This window comes from Capra hircus, chromosome 11 (assembly GCF_001704415.2).
Source record: "Capra hircus breed San Clemente chromosome 11, ASM170441v1, whole genome shotgun sequence".
Lineage (NCBI taxonomy): Eukaryota > Metazoa > Chordata > Mammalia > Artiodactyla > Bovidae > Capra > Capra hircus.
The window spans coordinates 47796337-47816693 of NC_030818.1; the positions used below are offsets into that span (position 1 = coordinate 47796337).

The 20357-nt window shown below is 44.8% G+C and overlaps 1 protein-coding gene across 2 annotated transcripts in view; it reads right to left on the reverse strand.

Moving 5' to 3' along the window:
* The window catches only part of RMND5A (required for meiotic nuclear division 5 homolog A), a 60837-nt gene extending 51178 nt beyond the window's left edge, over positions 1-9659 (reverse strand). Inside the window, exon 1 of one of the 2 annotated variants that reach the window (XM_018055355.1) lies at positions 8936-9659. In XM_018055355.1, coding sequence (XP_017910844.1) covers positions 8936-9077 — 142 coding nt within the window. In that variant the 5' untranslated portion in view covers positions 9078-9659. The remainder of the gene's footprint in view (positions 1-8935) is intronic. The other variant, XM_018055354.1, reaches the window with a different exon arrangement.

Below are 20357 nucleotides of genomic sequence, written 5' to 3' on the forward strand. Positions count from 1 at the left end.
ATGTCCTGGTAATTTCTTCCCGCAGGAGACTCCATGGCTGGGTCTCTACATCTCTACCACTACTCCAGAACAGGCCCCTATTTCATCAGTCGCACGCTGACAAGGAACCTTAACTAGTCTTCTTGCCTCTAGTCAAACTTCACTCCCACTCCAATCACCCAAAATGCTCACTGGTCTCAGATTATGTCCCTGTCCTTCCCTGTTCACCGCCTCCAACCCAAGTCTCTCAGTATCTTCTCAGTTTACCACCTTCCCTGACAGCCCTGACTATACAGAACCTGAGCCCAGCTTCCTTTTCGTTCTTCTGTTTCCTGCCTCCCCACTCTGATGCTTCACTGTTCCCAGGATGCCTCCTGTACTCTCACTCCTCTGCATCTTTGTTCCTGCCAGCTCCTCTCCCAGCACCTCATCCTATCTCTCTCCTCTCCTCACTCAGTCTCTGTTCCTGAAACTGCCCACAGGTTGGAGGAGCCTGTCCCTGTCTCAAATCCCACCCTGCTGTTGGTATCCTTCAATCAGCATTTACCGGATACACATGGCCTCGCACTGTAAAAACATACTGGGCTCACCTCCCCAACTACTCAGAATGTGCTTGGAGCATGAGGATGACTGCTCGTCCTCTGTAACTCCCACGAGATTTAGCCCAGTTTCACATAGAACTGGGGATTAGTAACTACTGACCAAGTGCTCTACAGTGTAACTGAAACAGCCCACCTCTAAGCAGTTCGTTCTAAGGGCTCCTTCTCTTCCCATTTTTCTAAACTGATAGTATTTACACCAACCAGAAGCACTGTTATCTCGTAACATTAAGTGTGCTGTGTGCTTAGTCGTTCAGTCATGTCCGACTCTTTGCAACCCCAGGCTCCTGTCCGTGAGGACTCTCCAGGCAAGAATACTGGAGTGGGTTGCCATACCCTCTTCCAGGGGATCTTCCAAACTCAGGGATCAAACCCAGGTCTCCCGCACTGCAGGCAGATTCTTTACTGTCTGAGCCACCAGGGAAGCCCTTAGTATTATGCTGTGTACTGTTCCACAGCCATGGTTTTTCCCCTCTCAATTGTAAAACTCTGGCCTCATTATCCAAATAAAGTTCCTTGAAGACTGCTGTGTTATACTTTTTGAATATTCCTAAGAGTGTTAAGCGGACCACTGGACACAATGGCAGTTAACATACACCAGTAATAAAGATATCTAAACCCAGGGTCCCAATTAAGACACTGCTTAAAGGTACGGACCTTAAAAACAAGTAAACCTTGTTTTACAGAGTTCAAAGCCAATTCATACCATCTAATTTCCACAACCCATGACATAAGCTATCAGTCTACTGAGGAGCAAAGAGGTTAAGTGAGACTGTAGAAGCAGAGGGCTTCCCCAGTGGTGCTGGTGGTAAAGAATCCACTGGCCAACGCAGGAGACACAAGAGATGCAGGTTCCATCCCTGGGTCGGCAAGATCCCTGGAGGAAGAAATAGCAACTCACTCAGTACTCTTGGCTAGAGAATCCCATGGACAGAGGAGCCTGATGGGCTGCAGTCCATGGGGTGGCAAAGAGTTGGACGCAACTGCGCACAGATGTGCGTGCGCACAGACGTGCGGGGGCACACACACACACACACACACACACGGAGACGCAATGAAGTGATAGAACAAGGACTCAAATCCAGATCTCTTGAGCTCAAGGGCAAAACTTTATGTTCTTCTCCACAAACACAGCCACATCTTATCTCCTCAACTAGCCTCTACCTTCCTGGAGGACTGAGGCCATGCACACCATGCTTCTCTTTTTAAAAGTCTCCCTTTATGTCCTCCCAAACGTCTTCGCAGACCAATAATAAGACATTAAATCTATATGGATTGTACAGATACAGCACATACTGCGCCCCAGGCCTCTTAGGTGGAGAAAGACTCGGCAAAAGAAGACATATGGATTTCCCAAACAATATTCCCAAAGAACCACTTTGAGCTCAGCCATACGATCACTAAACCAAGACAGAATGGAAGCTTATTTCTAAAAGCCTCAAGTGCTGCCAGAGATTCTAGTCTCTTGTTCTCTGAGCCGTTAGACTAGCACGTAATCTAAGAAGGCCAGAAGAAATGCTTGGTTGAGAGTTATCACCTCCCCAGTATTCAACTTTGAGGAGTAACATAGGAGTACCACAGGCCTCCAAGTACATAGCTTCTGGCCAGGACTCCCCACAACTGCCTCTTGGGGTCATTTTCAAAGATTTTACAGATGAAGAAGCAGGGCCCCAAATAAAAACAAGTAAGTTTCAATATCCCAAGTGAATAGCAGTCTGCCTAAAACACCACTTTCACTCTGCTAGCTACTAAGTGACCGCAACATGAAAACAACAGAAATTTCTCTATTAACTCTAGTAAGACAGTATCACAGAAGTGTTGGCAAGTTTCCCCCTTACCGAGGTTATTATCCAGAATTAGAAACTACTCAGGAGATAAGATAACCTTAGGAAAAATGATTTTATTACACCAAGCATTAAAGTAATTTCAAGTAAGTTCCCAAAGGTAACATGAATCAAGCTGTAGTCTCAGAGTCTACACATGAAGTCATTACCAGCAACTCAGGGCTTGAATTATCTGAACACTACAGTTAGAAGTCAAGGAGAAAGCTGAGAAGTAAAGATTGGGCTAATCAAGAAACCATCTCAAAGAATGCTGTTACCGATGTAACTTACAGCTGGCTCGACTACAATGGGCATCTATCATTTCTGTCTGGCGCAAGCTTTCCTTCTAGAACTCTCTCCTTTATTTGAGCAACAGCCCGCCACAGGGTCATGAATCATCCGGCACTTGGGAAGCGCAGCCCAAGGTGGCTGATGGACTCCACCCAGCAGCCCCTGCTACTGATCTGAACTAGGACAATGAAATATTCCCCAGTAATTCTGCTGGAAATACAGAAAACAGGCACGTCCCTGTCTCTGGGATTACAAGCAGCACAAGAATGACATGAGTCCACGGGCCATCTTTGCTTCCATGTGGAAAAAGCTCTGCTGAGGATGAAGCCAACCGTGGAGGAAAGCGCAGCCAAGAGAGGAAGAGAACAAAACCAGTCCTCATGACACCCTCTGTGCCCCGGGAGCCGCTGGCCTATCCTCAGCCTTTTTAGTTATGAGTAAACAAATTCCATTTTAATTAAAACCATTTTGCCACCTGCAACCAAAAGGATCCTGAGTGGTACAGCAGTCTGAATGAGTAAGGTGCCAGATGACAAGAGTTACCTCCTAAATGAGCCTGGAAAGGAAGGGCTGACAAAGTTAAATCTGCTTCTAAACCCAACTGGAAACACCAACGCTAGCCTATTATTATCATGATTCTCACCATCTATAAAACAGCCCAAGTAGATTGGTGACTGGTCTATTCCCTTCTTCGAGTTTCTGAATAATGGCTAATTCACACAAACTTTTTTGACCTACTTATCTTGCTACTTTCCAGATTAAATGCTAAATGGAGATACCAAATTTTATTTAAAACTTGAACGGCATTAATTCTTTCAAGAGTGTCTTGTACTTAGCAAAATGTTTAGTTAACAAATGAGGGACCAAGCTATGCAGCCTACTCAAAGTACGCCAAAGAATAAGGATAACTAAGACTTTGATGCTGGGAGGGATTGGGGGCAGGAGGAGAAGGGGACAACAGAGGATGAGATGGCTGGACGGCATCACTGACTCGATGGACGTGAATCTGAGTGAACTCTAGGAGTTGGTGATGGACAGGGAGGCCTGGCATACTGCGATTCATGGGGTCGCAAAGAGTCGGACATGACTGAGTGACTGAACTGAACTAAGACATACCACTAGTCCACCAAACCCTGATCCTTTTACAATTAGTTCAACACAGACACTCAACACTGGTAGACGGTGAAAAGCAGAGAATCTGCATACATAAATAAACATATTTTCCAATATATATATGTAATATATACAATTCAAATTCTAGAATGTAAAGTTAGTTATACCTAACATGTAACCCTGGACCTCTGGTTTTTCTGTCTACTGACCCAATACTATATCACAAAAATTAGTTTAAAACGTGACCATCTACTTTGCTTTTTCTTTCATGTTTAATTGCTTACTTCTCATCACTCTCAAGTTAAAAAAAAAAAAAGAAGCAATTCTGCAATTAGTAATTAAATTCTCTTTGATTCACCAAAGAGATGAAGGTAGAAGATCATACTCTAAGTGTTAGACCACACAGAAACACATGGAGTTTTAGCTGATAATATATATTGGCTGCACCCACAAATGAAACAATCTCTACCAACTTGCAAATTGTGATAATACTAAGCCTAAATCACAGTATGTAGAACTACATGTCCAATGCTTTAGAGAAAAAATAAACAGTGATAAATTATCATTTCCCTGAATCTTCTTAAATTTTTTCTGCAAACAGCCAAATCTTTCGTTGCAAGATGGACAACTAGGTGGTCCGAGAATAAGAATGACTGAGAGGGAGATTTTTTTTTTTTACTGGACATCCTTCTTATCATGTGAATTTATACCATTTAAATGTATTATCCATTCAAAAGAAATACAATTTTAAATTTAGAAAATTCCTTGACAATCACTTTCAGAAACCATATTCGAACTCCCTTTAATAACAGCTCCAAAGTAACACTTTCATTAAATACTGGACATCCTTTACACTCATAAACATTGTAATTTTTTCTCAAGTATACTATATACACGTAATAAAACAGTTACCCAGTTGTTCCAGCCTAATATTCTATCACCAAACATGAATTTAGAATATTAGCAATACACCATTTATGGTTCTTTTATGTTCTCCTTTCCACACCACAGAAGTGCTAATGATTAACAAAATATACATACACTTGCCCTCCCCCAAAAGTTAACAATAAAAACCCACAAGGCAAATCACCAAAATGTATCTAATACCACTTATCTGTTAATCAAGGGCTGTCCAAAGTGTGGTTCCCCTACCAATGATGTAAATGGTGACTTTAGCTGTATGTGAAGTATTTTAACATAGGTAATATAAGGTTGATTATACCTAACATACCAAATCTATGACTTCGCAATTATTGCCCAGAATGAGGATAAATCTACTGAAGGGAAACTGTGAATCTACCTGAAAAATGAGTGTGCATGTGTAAGTGAAGTCTGAGAAGAACCAGGGCATCATCCAAATGAGATCAAGGGCAGAGTGAGAACAATCACCAACAGCATCGACTGTATTAAACCTTACAGCAAACTTCACGCTCATAGGGAAACTCTCACTGAAAGGAGGATACACTAAATGACAAGAGTGCTCTCCTCTTCCCTCAGAGTTAGGGAAATGTCATGTGGGGCAATTCAGAGCAGATGAGAGGATCTTAGGGGAGATCAGGCAAGCCCCCTTTGGGCAGAGGTCACGTCACGATCTGCAACAAGGGTGGTGTGAGTGGACCACAGTTGTCAATGGGTTTCCTTTGATGGTTGATCAGTTTCTACCACAAGCCATCCTAACCATCCTCACGTGGTATAGCTGTCTGCTCACAACTTTAGAAAAGAGAAATTTAAATGTAAAGAAAATATAATTCAACCTCAAAAACTAACCTGACCCCCTGGCCCTCACTAAAGAACACTACTGAATCAGGCAGTCACTCACCAACACTGTGATGCAATGTTGGGGGATCTATAGAGTCCCCATGATTCTACTTTATTAATATCACATTCTTACAAGAATATCATCACAAATGAACCCAAAGAATAAGCTTATTATAATAAGCCTAATTACAGAGGGTGCCAACTGGAGCCCCTCCATCAGGTCATGAGAAACCACCAGATCACTTGCCCAGACAGGCATATTCAGAGCTTTGAAAACTTCCTTTAGACTTGAAAATGGAGTTCCAAAATCAGATTTCAGTGCATACAGCTTTAAGAAGGGTATACTTAAGACTCAGTATAATACCCACATTGTCTGCAGAGAACTTTAGAAATCATCTGCTTTGAAAAATACCATCTTCCAGACACTAAGGCATGATATCTGTTGTCTTCATACAATAGAACATCATAAGAAGAAAGATTTTATTTTGAAAACTAGACCTAGTGCTTGTGGTATTTATTTTTCTTTCATGTTTTATTGCTGCCTTTAGTCTCTTAGGGGCTTTCTTGGTGGCTCAGACAGTAAAGAATCTGCCTGCAATGCAGGAGACCAGGGTTCGATCCCTGGGTTGAGAAGATCCTTTGGAGAGGGGTATGGCAATGCACTCCAGTATTCTTGCCTGGAGAATTCCTTAGTCTCTTAATCCTATTCTTAAAAAATTACAGAAAATCAAAGAGATTATCAATATAAAACTGCAATTTGTTAGATAAGAAGGTAAAAAATAGGCAGAACGCCACAATTCACATCAGACTGTTTGAACACCACAGCAAACTCTGTGGCTAATATCCCTCTGACCATAAGTTCCTCGAAAAGTCCCAAGGAAAGAGGTCTAAAACACATTTCTGCTTCAGCAAGTTCTCAAAATTATTTTATCCATCTGGGATGGGCCCGAAATCCCCTAAAACGAAATTCAAATCATTCGCCTTCAATTAATATTCTCTCTCTCTCTCATGGAAGAAAGGGATTTTTAAATAGTTTCTGTCTTCTCTCTCTCTCAAACTCTACAAGCCCTCAATATTCAACCTGTTCCTTAAAAATGAAATCCTTCCTTCAACCTCTCCAAGTCTATACCCTTCACCTACTCCTACCCTTTTCAGTCTTTGCATGTGAAGCAGGCCCAGCCCTTGGGACCCTACGGACTGTAGCCCACCAAGCTCCTTGGATTCTCCAGTCAAGAATACTGGAGGGGGTTGCCATAGCCTCCTCCAGGGGATCTTCCTGGCTCGGAGATCTAACTTGCAGCTTTTCTGTCTTCTGCATTGGCAGGCAGAAGCCACTAGCACCACCTGGGAAGTCCCTTTTCAGTCTTTAACGATACAAAAAGATTGCCTCTCCAGATGAGGGGCGGAAGGGGCACACCTTCAGCTCCCTTACTTAAGCAGCCTCTCTCACCTCAATCTATTATTTTTCTTAACTCCTAGTGATCTAGTTTATCAATTCTATGAAACTGCTTGCAAAGAGGGTCACTGATTCCCAGTAGCCAAACACCAGTTGACCAACCTCTCTAAGCCTGCCCGTTCTGTTTCTGCTGGCACCTCCAGGACCTCCGCTCTTCAAGGGGAGTTCAAGGCTGTGGTTAGACCCTACTGTCTTTCCTCTGTGTAACCTAATGATCTCCTTCACTCTCCTTTGTAGAAGGACACCAGGACACCATCTTAAACCTTTCTTTGCTCCCAAACTCCATCTATGCATCTTCAGCCAACAGGAAACATGATGCCCTTGACTATCTTCATTAGTCCGTCAGTTTCTCACTTGTCGCAAACCAAGTTCACCAGAGCCTTCCCAGGAGACCCATCCTACCCCACATCTACTTCCCCCTTGCAGGCAGCCGTCTAGGTCTGCTCATTTTTCCATATTCATACTTCAAGTCCTAACCCCACTATGGTCACTGGGTTTCCTTCTTTCTTGGAGTTCACAAGTGACTGCCGTGTCCAGGATGAGATGCTGTTATAAGACTCTTTCACCGTGGATGGGGCTTCCTAGGTGGTTCAGTGGTAAAGAATCCACCTTCCAGTGCAGGAGACGTGCGTTCGATCCCTAGGTCGGAAAGATTCCCTAGAGGAGGAAATGGCAACCAGCTGCATTACTCTTGCCTGGAAAACTGCATGGACAAAGGAGTCTGGTGGGCTACAGTCCATGGAGGCGCAGTCAAGACACGACTGAGCCACGTACACAAGCACCATGGATGAGCACTAAATCTCAACTGAAAACAGCCTGGGAAAGGAAAGTGTACAGGAAGGAAGAGAGGTGGAGAGAAGTTCAGCCAGTGCCACTGTCCTCAACCACACTTGCTCCAGTATCCACATGTGACCCCAGCTACCAAACCTTCCTTATCAAAGATTTCTGTTCAACCTCTGAGTTGAGCAGGGCCCCCAAACTCAACAAATCCATTCCATGAAGTCCATTACTTCTTGCTCAGAAAGAATCGTCACTAGAGACATTTTAACCTAAAGAATACCAGACTTTTCATGTTATTTAAAGAACCCAAACCCAAAGAATCCCACCCAGCTTCCACCAGTTAATGCAGCCAAGTATCTTCCCCCAGGGCCTAGGGCTATAATAATAGAGAAGATACACCTTCCATTGAAAACCTGCTTTCTGAAAGGAAAACAAGTAAAAACTTGACCAGGTAAGGCATGTAACTAACAACTTGCTCCACAAGGTGTTTCTGGGGAGGCTGCCTCCCGTCTCATCGCAGAATGCAACTGGGAGAGCTTAAGTTTGATTTAGCTAGTTTCTTAGGAATCACATTAGTGCCGCTGCGGAGTTGAAAGAAAGGCTTCTTCTACAGAGTCAAATTATGGAGTTGAAGCAGCGGCTGTTTTGTTAACCCACAGCTAAGAATAACATGCGAGTTTCTAATTTTAAAAAAATGAAGAAAGACGAGCAAAGTCAGTCCCTGGCTAAATGTTTGGGGCTAGGAGGAGGAGGAGGGGTGGGGCTCTCTGCACTGACCCTCTCTTCGCCGGATCCTCCGGCCCAAGGCAATTAACTAGGGGCGCCCACCCCGGGAGGGAGGAAATCTGCAGGTGCGACGAGCCGGCCCCGCGCCCGGGTTTAACCCTGGATGGAACCCGTGGCTCCAGAATTGGTTTCCGGATGGATTCCCGCTCACTTTTAATTAACAACAAGGTCTGGGTAGGTTCAAGACAGATCGGGGGGAGAGGAGAAGGAAAAGTCACAGGGGCCTGGGGATCTCGGCGCCCCGGGGAAGGCCGGGTCTGGCCTCCCGGAGGCACCCTCCTGGCCCGCCTGGGCCCGAGGGGCTCGGGGTGGGTGGGCCCGGTCGCGCGCGACCATCCGGGCCGCCTTACCGTGGCTCTGCAGGATCTCGTGCTTGAGGCCACCCGTGTAGTCGATGAGCTCCTCCAGGCCGCGCTCGCACAGTTGCCCATAGCCCGAGAACTTGTGCAGCACCTTCTCCAGCTCGCGCTCCACCGTCACGCACTGATCCATCCCGGAGGCGGCGGTGGCGGTGTTTTGCTCCTCGGCTCCCGAGTGTCCGCAGCCGTTCGGCCCGGGCCCGGCCGAGGCCGCGTCCTGCTCCTCGTCCCCCAGGCGGGCGGCGCGAGAGGCCGAGGCGGCGGAGGCGCTAGCCCCGACGCCAGGGAAGCCTCGCGAAGCCCGCGCCCGCCTGCCCCATGGCGCCCCGGCCCCGGCGCGTAGCCGCTGCTCTCGCTAGTTGGTCAGACTCGGCCCCGCGCCCCGGCTTCCCCGCTCGCCGCGTTCGGCTGCCCGCCGCGGCGCCGCCGATTGTTTTTGTTTTCAAGGGAACCGACCGATGACCTGGTTCTCCCGGGCGGCACCAAGCGCCGCCGACCCAAGGGGGGCAACCACCCCAGCTAGAGAAGGAGGCGGCGCGGGTCGTACCAAGCGCACCGTCGAGGGGGGTCAGCCAGGCGAGCGCGGGCGGAGGAACACAGCCGCTCGCGCCGCCGCTCTAAAAGTGTGGGCCGTACCACGCGGGAGGCGTGCGAGGGAGCGGGAGAGGGTGGAGCCAGCGCCCAATTGGTCCAAAGAGCTAAATTGGGAACTTTAGAGACAGCCCCAGAGCTCCGAGAGCGTTACAACTATGCGCTCCGTAAACAAGTGGGTGGAAACCGGCCCTAGCGACTCCGCCCAGAAACGGGGAAAACGAGCCAATGGGCGCCGGGAACACGTAAGGACCCAACTTTCTCCAATCCCAGGCCGAGGCGTAACCCTTAAGCCAATCCGGGACTAAGGGCCAAACCAATAGACTCGTTGTTGGAGGGGGTGACTTGAAGAGCATCTCGGGAAGCTAGGCGTTTTGGGGAAACCATAAGGAAAAACAAGGCAGAAATAAAGAGGTCTATTTCCTGTAGGACCTCGCCCTAGCCTTGTATTATTTCCTCTCCCCATCACTCAAGGGGGTACGGTCGTTCCGAAGTTTTGGAAAACGGATTCGCCGCCCCGGGGCGGGGGGGGGGGGGGAGGCGGAAATCCAGCTGGGCCGGACGGGGTGGGAGGTGCTACGGACGAGGGTCTCTAACGAGCATGAAAGGCGGGGGTGGTTGTGGGGCTGGAGAAGGGGGTGGCCGGGCGTAGCCTACGGTGCTCCCTCGACTCTTGCGACACTAGGAGGTCACACGCCTCACACACACACACACACACACCTCACCCCCGCAGGCCTCGGCCCTTTGGCCCCTGGGCCTGGAGCCTTTCCTGACAGGTTGCTTCACCCCGCGTGTAAGACGGGCAGCTTCGCGGACAGGAAACTCTAGTCGGAGATTGGGGCAGTCTCGCCCCCGCCTCTGCGGCGCCTTATTCCATTGAGTAGGTTGGAATTACCCCTTTGCGTAAATCCTTCCCTGACTTGACGATGGTGCCTCCAACCTTGGCCTAAACCTACTCGCTCCTTGAGCTGCAGCTGAGGAGGAGCCACGCTGCTGCTTGCCTCGGGGCCTCTGTACTTGCATTTTCTTTGACCTGGAAAACTCTCTACCTTCTCGTCCTAAAATGAGCTCCCTTGTCCCACTGAGGGTCCTCCCAAGACCGCACTCCCTCCTCTATTGATATGTCATTTATTATACCAATTGTATCATCAGTTTTATTCTTTGCGCACCATTATTAAAATCTGAAATGATCTGATTCAATTTTTTTTTACATAGGTGAGCCTTTATTCTTATTCAATGGCTTATTCTTTTTCACTTTTATTTAGTATATTATCATTTTAACAACTTAAAATGTTATTCCGCAGATTAGGTGACAGTGATTTCTTTAATCTGAAAATTAAACTCTTTAAGTTGGAAACTATTAACTCAGACAAGCAACTAACCGATTCCCGGAATTGTTCCAGTTGTAGAAGGGAAAACATGCTCACAGCATGCTTTTATTTTTAGTGCTGATGGGGAATAATTTGTATCCCATTGGTTCTCAAGTAAAGAATGCGTAATGAAACAAAAAAGACCTTTTCCTAGTTTTATTCGTTTGCTTTTCTATAGATTTCCAATAAGGCAGCCCCCTTGCCTGTGTTTTCTGTGCAGGAAACACTGCCGGGAGACATGGTATACTATCTTCCTTTTTTAATTTAGGTAAAACCTCATTGAGCCTCAATTTCCTTTTTTTATAATTCGGAAGTAATTAGGATTAATAATACTGAACTCCATTGTTAGGAAAGTTAAGTGAAGTAACTTATGAAAACACCCCGAAAGCAGCACATGATAACCACATGATGAATGGTGGTGGTGGTTGTTACTATTGATGTCAGTTCCCAGGAATAAATCTGAGATGGCAGTTTAGTCAGGGAATCATGTTGATCTTGCACCCAATCCTTTATTTCTTGGTGATTCTCAAGGGCAGCCCCAACTGTGGCTGTTACATACCTCCTTTCTCTTCCCTCCCTTGCCCATTTTCCCTTCTTTCTTGGCAGGTGACCCTGAGTCCTGCTTCCCTGAGAATCCTCTCCTCAAAATATGTCTATTGATACCGTCCATTTGGTGAACTGTTGTCAAGTGCCAGAAGGAAGAAGAGTCCCTTCTCCCTTCCTAAGCTGCCGCCTGACCTGATCATGTAGGGGGAACCTTCATTTAACCCTTCTCAATCTGTTTCCCTTTTCCTCAGTTCTTTCAAGGCCAAACTACCCAAACAGAGCCTCTACATGTGTTCCTCCTGTTTCTCCAAGGATCACCTTGATAAGCTCAGTCACCCTTTTCTCGCTCTTGTTTCCCTTGATCTCACTGCAACACGTGAAAATTACAAATCACCATCCCATTTAAAGTCCTTCCATGACCTCCAGGGCATTGCCATGGTATGGTTCAGTCACCCCTTTTCTCTTACTGGCTCTTCTTTCTCAGTTAGTCACCTATATGGATGGGCGTTTGCCCCAGGTTCTATTCTCAACCTTGTTTTCTCTCTACCTGCTGTCCTGTGAGAGCACATTAAAATTAAAATTGTCCTGATCTGTTCTCACAAACTAGCTTCACATTTCCCCCAACTAGCAAGATGCAACCCGCTCCAGTGTTCTTGCCGGGAGAATCCCAGGAATGGGGGAGTCTGGTGGGCTGCCGTCTATGGGGTTGCACAGAGTCGGACATGACTGAAGCGACTTAGCAGCAGCAGCAAGACATCATCATCCAGAGAACTTGTTACCTCCAATGAACATGTCAAAAACAGAATCCATATTTCCCTTCCAAAACTGACTCTCCTCCTCTTGACTCTTCATTTTTTGTCAGCATTATCTTAATTTTCCCATGTTCCTGTGCCACCTCACCATCTTCATCTTTAACTTACCTCTGTGTGTGTGTATGCGCATGTGTGTGTGCCCAATTGCCCAGTTGTGTCCAACTCCTTGCGACCCCAATGGACTGCAACCCACCAGGCTCTTCTGTCCATGGGGATTTCCCAGGCAAGAATACTGAAGTGAGTTGCCATTACCTCCCCCAGGGATCTTCCTGACCAGGGATTGAACCTATGTCTCTTGCATCTCCTGCGTTGGCAGGCAGATACTTTACACTGCACCACCTGGGAAGCCCTCAACTTATCTCTAGGGTTCTTGAAAACCTTTCCCTCATCAGATTCCTTGACTCCATTGACCTGTTTCCATTGCCACCTGTATCCTTCTCAAGATCCCTTCACTAAGTAACCTGCCTTCAGTCACCCCAGAATTATTGGTGCTCTCCAGATGTCCTCATCAGTTTCCCTAGGGATACAGATTGTCTCACTCCCTTTTCCATCCACCCTCCACATTTTCTCCGCATGTTCTGTATTGAGTCTAACTTCCTAATGTCTTAAATGAGGCTTTTCAGTTTCTACTTCCTTCACCCCCACTGTGCTTGGTCGCTCAGTCATGTCTGACTCTTTGACTCCATGGACTATGGCCCACGAGGCTCCTCTGTCCATGGAGATTCTTCAGTCAAGAATACTGGAGTGGGTTGCTGTGCCCTCCAGGGGATCTTCCCAACCCAGGGATCGAACGCAGGTCTCCTGCATTGCAGGCAGATTCTTTACTGTCTGAGTCACCAGGAACCTCAGGAAAACCTGAGTGGGTGGCCATTCCCTTCTTTAGGAGATCTTCCCAACCCAAGGATCAAATCCAGGTCTCCTGCATTGCAGGCAGATTCTTAACCATCTGAGCGTCACCTTCATTAGTACTTTTTTTTTTTTTTTCTCTGTGCTGGGTCTTTGTTGCTACAAGCAGACTTTATAGTTGTGGTGCATGGGCTTCTCCCTGAGGTGGAGTCTCTTGTTGTGGAACTCAGACTCTACAGTGTGTGGACTTCAGGAGCTGTGGCTCATGAGCTTAGTAGCCCCATGGTAGGTGGGATGTTAGTTCATGGACCAGGGATCGAACCCATGTCCTTTGAATTGGCAGGCAGATTCTTAACCACTGGACCACCAGAGAAGTCCCTTCATAAGTACTGTTGTCATCCTTCCAAGATTATAATCGCTTCTCTTACCTCTACAGTGCCATCAAATGAATATTTAAAAAATAATAATAATCTTTATTCTCCTGAAAAAGTTGTTATAAGAATTAAATCAGACAGTCCATGTAAGGCACTCAATATAATGCTGGGTATATGATAAGAGCTATTATTATCCACTAATCTAGAACCAGACATCTTGGAATGTGAAGTCAAGTGGGCCTTAGAAAGCATCACTGCGAACAAAGCTAGTGGAGGTGATGGAATTCCAATTGAGCTGTTTCAAATCCTGAAAGATGATGCTGTGAAAGTGCTGCAATCAATATGCCAGCACATTTGGAAAACTCAGCAGTGGCCACAGGACTGGAAAAGGTCAGTTTTCATTCCAATTCCAAAGAAAGGCAATGCCAAAGAATGCTCAAACTACCGCACAATTGCACTCATCTCACATGCTAGTGAAGTAATGATCAACATTCTCCAAGCCAGGCTTCAGCAATACGTGAACCGTGAACTCCCTGATGTTCAAGCTGGTTTTAGAAAAGGCAGAGGAACCAGAGATCAATTTGCCAACATCCGCTGGATCATGGAAAAAGCAAGAGAGTTCCAGAAAAACATCTATTTCTGGTTTATTGACTATGCCAAAGCCTTTGACTGTGTGGATCACAATAAACTGTGGAAAATTCTTCAAGAGATGGGAATACCAGACCACCTGACCTGCCTCTTGAGAAATCTGTATGCAGGTCAGGAAGCAACAGTTAGAACTGGGCATGGAACAACAGACTGCTTCCAAATAGGAAAAGGAGTATGTCACGGCTGTATATTGTCACTCTGCTTATTTAACTTCTATGCAGAGTACATCATGAGAAACACTGGACTGGAAGAAACACAAGCTGGAATCAAAATTGCTGAGAGAAATATCAATAACCTCAGATATGCAGATGACACCACTCTTATGGCAGACAGTGAAGAGGAACTAAAAAGCCTCTTGATGAGAGTGAAAAAGTTGGCCTAAAGCTCAACATTCAAAAAACGAAGATCATGGCATCTGGTCCCATCACTTCCTGGCAAATAGATGGGGAAACAGTGGAAACAGTGTCAGACTTTATTTTTTTTGGGCTCCAGAATCACTGCAGATGGTGATTGCAGCCATGAAATTAAAAGACACTAACTCCTTGTGAGAAAAGTTATGACTAACCTAGATAGCATATTCAAAAGCAGAGACATTACTTTGCCAACAAAGGTCTGTCTAGTCAAGGCTATGGTTTTTCCTGTGGTCATGTATGGATGTGAGAGTTGGACTGTGAAGAAGGCTGAGCGCCGAAGAATTGAGCTGTGGTGTTGGAGAAGACTCTTGAGAGTCCCTTGGACTGCAAGGAGATCCAACCAGTCCATTCTGAAGGAGATCAGCCCTGGGATTTCTTTGGAAGGAATGATGCTAAAGCTGAAACTCCAGTACTTTGGCCACCTCATGCGAAGAGTTGACTCATTGGAAAAGACTCTGATGCTGGGAGGGATTGGGGGCAGGAGGAGAAGGGGATGACAGAGGATGAGATGGCTGGATGGCATCACGGACTCAATGGACGTGAGTCTGAGTGAACTCTGGGAGATGGTGATGGACAGGGAGGCCTCGTGTGCTGCGATTCATGGGGTCGCAAAGAGTCGGACACGACTGAGCGACTGAACTGAGCTGAACTGAATGAGAAAGGAGAAGAAAATGGCAACCCACTCCAGTATTCTTGCCTGGAGAATCCTATGGATGGAGGAGCTTGGTGGGCTACAGTCCACGGGTCGCAAAGAGTCGGACAAAACTGAGCAACTTCAATTTCAATGAGAAATAGTCAAGACTTCCCATTACCTGCAGCTTCAAATCCTGAATCTTAGCTGTGTGGTCTGCCCAGCATAGCAGAACATCACAATCCCCCATCCAAACACTGGGCACTTTCACACTTTGAGGGTGAATTAAGCACAGCTTCGTCATGCTCTTTCTTCTCCTAGAATGCTTTTCTTTATCCTCAGCTACTCAAATCCTTCCCTTTCTTCAAGTAATAAGACAAATCCTATTACTATTAATCTCTTTTGCTATTGATACCTTCTAGATCTTGGTCTGCCACTCCTCAGTATGGTAATCATCAGCGATATGTAGCTATATTTTTAAAGATTTATTTATGTATTTGGCTGTACTAGGTCTTAGTTGTGGCGTGCAGAATCTAGATCCCTGACCAGGGGTCAAACCTGGTCTCCCTGAATTGGGAATGCAGAGTCTTAGCCATTGGATCACCAGGGAAGTCCCCCTATGTAGCTATTTAAATTAAATTTTTAAAATTCATTTTCTCAGTTGTACCAGCCTCATTTCAGCTGCACAGTAACTACAGGTGCTAGTGGCTACTGTGTTAATCAGCACAGAACATTTTTTTTTTTTTTACTGTAGAAAGTTCAGTTGAAAAGTTCTAATCTAGACCATGACCCTAAGGGTTACCAGCCGCTCTTTTAACTGCTGGAGGACTTCTCTGTTAAGCCATTTAATGCTTAAGTGCATACTGCCCTCATATTTTTAGTTAACTTTTCCAAAATGTACCTTCTTTTCTAACTAGATTGTTAGCTCCTAGGTCATAGATGATTTTCTTTTCTCTCCCATGATTTAATCAGCGCAGAAAAAGTGCCCTAGGTACTTGTTAAAGGAAAGAAGATAAACAAGAGGAGTGTGTGCTTGCTAAGTTGCTTCAGTCCTCTCCGACTCTGCGACCCTATGTGGCCCACCAGGCTTCTCTGTTCGTGGGATTCTCCAGGCAAGAATATTGGAGTGTGTTGCCCTGCTCTTCTCCAGGGCATCTTCTTGACCCAGTGATCAAACTCCTGTATTAGCAGGTAGGGTCTTTACCACTAGTGGCACCTGGGAAGCCCAACAAGAGGAGAAGAGAATGCAAATTTAACCAGGGAAAGAAAAATAGTACTTGTAAGGGCAGAGATCTTTGTTACCTTCTTCCTTTGTATTGGCCCTTCCTACCTAGTGCATAATTGCTTTCAGCCTAAACCTTGATTTCTCAGAGAAAAGTCTCCAGAAGTAACAGCAGAAAAATTCCATTTTCAGAACAACTGCAAATTATTTTTCTATGACTACATTTTTACCACACAGCAAAAAATAATCACCCACACAAACACCAACCAACAAACAAAAACCCCATCCAGTATCAACTGAGCTCCTGCCCCCATAATTTGTTCAATCTAGGGACCATTTCATTTGCAATCATTCTAGACTTTGCATTGGTCCTCCCCTCCACCCCAAACTCCATTCTCTGTAACATTTAAGAAAACAATCCAAAGAAAGGAAGAAAAAACCCTTTTTGTTTTATGAGCAAAATACATCTTTGTTAGAAAATTAGAAAATACAAATAGGTTAACAGAAATAATCATCCAGTGAAATCCCAAGACCCAGAAAAAAAAATTAGATTTAACACTTGGGATGAATTTCCAGACTTTTTCTTGAATATACAGATAGGCCCATAGGTGAAGGATGTTCCTCATTATTTAGAATTATTTTGTAGACTGTTTTTATTGTCTTCAACATTTCTTTGGGGCTTCCCTGGTGGCTTAGACAGTAAAGACTCTATCTGCAATACAGGAGACCTGGGTTCAATCCCTGGGTCAGGAAGATCCCCTGGGGAAAGAAATGGCTACCCCACTCCAGTATTCTTGCCTGGAGAATCCCACAGACAGAGGAACCTGGTGGGCTACAGTCCAAGGAGTCACAAAGAGTCAGACACGACTGAGTGACTAAGCACACACATTTCTCTAACAAAAGTTTTCAGAACTGCTCGTGAGATCTTTTCGAAATGTTTAGTAACTGTTATACATAACTATAGCTTAGCATTCACCCTTATTCAGTAGATCTTATACATATTTTTTTTCCTCTTGACTTGTTCTTAGATGCTTGAAAGTAGACAGACACCGATAGAAAAAGTAAAAATTTCATCTTTCAAATTTGAGAATCTATAAAGAAAACTTTTAAAATATGCTTTTTATGCAAAATGCACTTTCAGATATGAGTAAGAAAGACTATGTTTATAATTGTAAAAAAAAAAAACTAACTTTGTGAAAGAGACCTTGCTAATTTCCTAACTGTTCTAGCTGACAGCCAATACAAAAAAGTAAGGTTAAATTGACAAAATGTGTTATTATGAAATATCAAATTTTGAAAATAACACTCCTTTTCATCATTTATTTAAAAATCAATTTTCATCATTCTCAAGCCATTACAAAAAAAAAAAGAAATCTCCACATGAGACATTTCTGGAAATTGCTGCTAAGACTAATTTAAGAAATGGGTGAAAGCATAACTACCAGCAAAAGTATTGATCAGAATGTTTTTCAGTTCTTTTATATCTCCTGTGTGGTTTGGGGCATATTGCCACTTAATGCCTGTTTGCTGGCTGGCTGGATTATACCTTGCCTGCCATTATGACCTACTGGTAGGCAGTGTTGACAATAATGCCTTTTCTTCTGTATCCACTACCACCTTCTTTCAGCACCACTAAAGATTGTTTAAGACAGCCTCTCTCAACAGCAAAGCCATCCCCAAAGTGGTCTTCACCCCTTCTGGAAGCCAGGGCACTTCTCATTGGCTGCCTTCTGGTTTTGTTGTTGTTTCGTCTCAGAGTTGTGTCTGACTCCTTTGTGACCCTTTCTGGAATCTGGGTGTCTTTCTTTACTTTGTTTGCTGCTCACCCTTTTGTGTGGTTTACAGGTATAGCAGGAAGGGTGATAGCACTGTAATTCTGAAGTAATTCACTCAGCCCCGCCCGGCCTCAGTTTCCTTGTTTATAAAATAAGAAGCTTGAAATAGATGACCTTTAAGTCCCTTCCAGTTCTAAAGTTACAGAGATGCCAGTGTTTACTAGACAACATGTGAGGCACTACACAACCAAGCAGGAATGGATAGATACACCCTCCTTGCTTTTTTTCTGGGGTGGAGGGGCACACCCTGTGGTTTGTGGGGTCTTCGTTCCCAGACCAGGTATCAAACCCGTGTGCCCTACAGTGGAAGCTGGGGTCCTAACCACTGGACCACCAGGGAATTCCCCCTCCTTGCTTTTGAAAATTTTGATGCTGAATCACTACTTCCTCATTGCAAAAATGTAATGGGTGTTTTTTCCCCCCTTTGGCTTTGTTCATTTATTCCAGTAATAATAATACCTACCATTTATCGAGTGCTTACAGTATGCCAGGCACTTTGCTTTAAATATGTGGTTATCAGAAGCAACTTTGGAAGTAAATATTATTTTATCTCTGTTTTACAAAGGAATAAACTGAAGCAGAGAGGGATTTCTGCAAGATCAGACAGCTAATACACAGTGGAGCTGGAATTTGAATTAAAATCTGTCTGACTCCAAAACCCATTAGCACTCTACCTACGAAAAGCAAAATTATGCTACATAATTACTTGTTAAGCATGTGGTTCCTAATAACACAAAGGATCATTTACTCTAAGTAGTGTGGTTAGGTAATAGGAGTCTAGGGCTAAAATTCACAGAAATTGTAACACTTCTACTTGCCAGCTTTTACACCTTTGGCAACAATCTTAACCTAACAGTCTTATTTTTTTTTAATAACAATTTCTACTCCACCTACCTTGCAACATCACTGAGTTATATATATTTATTTCTAAAGTAATTTAAATGTGTTTTATACGGTAAATGTATACATGTAATTAGCAAATGTATAAGAATATATATGTATAGATTCACAGAAAGTTCTCTATAAACCATGAAGCCCTATAAAAATCCAGAGTGCTGTTATTTCCTCTTACGTATGATACTATTTGATGCATCTGTTTATGTATCTTGTGTGCATGCGTGCATGCTCAGCCACGTCTGACTATTTGCCACTCCATGGACTGTAGCCCACCAGGCTCCTCTCTGCATGGAATTTTCCAGGCGAGAATACTGGAGTGGGTTGCCTTTTCCTACCACATCTATGCAGGGCAGAGTCTAGGCTGTAAATTGCTGACGTACAAGATTCATGACTTTTGACAACCTGGGGGAAACTCCAGATAGTAAACTAAGCAAGTGCTTAAAACGTGGCCTTTTGAGACTTCCAGTTCCACAAACACAAACTAATCCCATTCCTCCAGGTTGTTTCTAAAAAAAAAAAAAAAAAAAAAAAAACAACCCTGGACGTAGCACAGAACACAAACAGGAATATTTTGAAAGGTAGAAACAAGTTGGGCAGTATAGGGATCTTAGGACTTGAAAAATGACCTGGTGGTTAATTCACAGGTTTTCTCCAATATCTCAGTTGTTGTCGTTGTTGTTCAGTTGCTAAGTCGTGTCTGACTCTTCTGCAACCCCATGGACTGTAGCCTGTCAGGCTCCTCTGTCCATGGGATTTCTCCATGCAAGAATACTGGAGTGGGTTGCCATTCCCTTCTCCAGGGGATCTTCCCCACCCAGGAATCAAACCTGCATCTCCTCCATAGGCAGGTGTGTTCTTACCACTGAGCTATCAGGGAAGCCCCCATATCTCAGATGGGGTACTGCAAAAGACTCCCACTCAGCACCACAAACAGGCACACACAATAAAGGCTCCAAGAAAGCCTATTTTCTCTAACCAAAGCATGGGAAAAGGGATGGCCTAACACTGAAACCTTTGTTGGCAATATCCATCCAATTCCAGCCAAACACGAAAAACTGCATCCTTTCCCCCCAGCATGGTATCAGCAGAGCTAAGCAGGGACATAATTTTCCACTCAACCCCCCTTAATCCAGGGACCTGGAGGCAGCGCTCCAGTTCCTCTGCAGGATGGTTTTGGCAAGTCAGAGTACGGAGCTGACCTTCTGTCTCCTGCCTGGCAAAAGCAGGT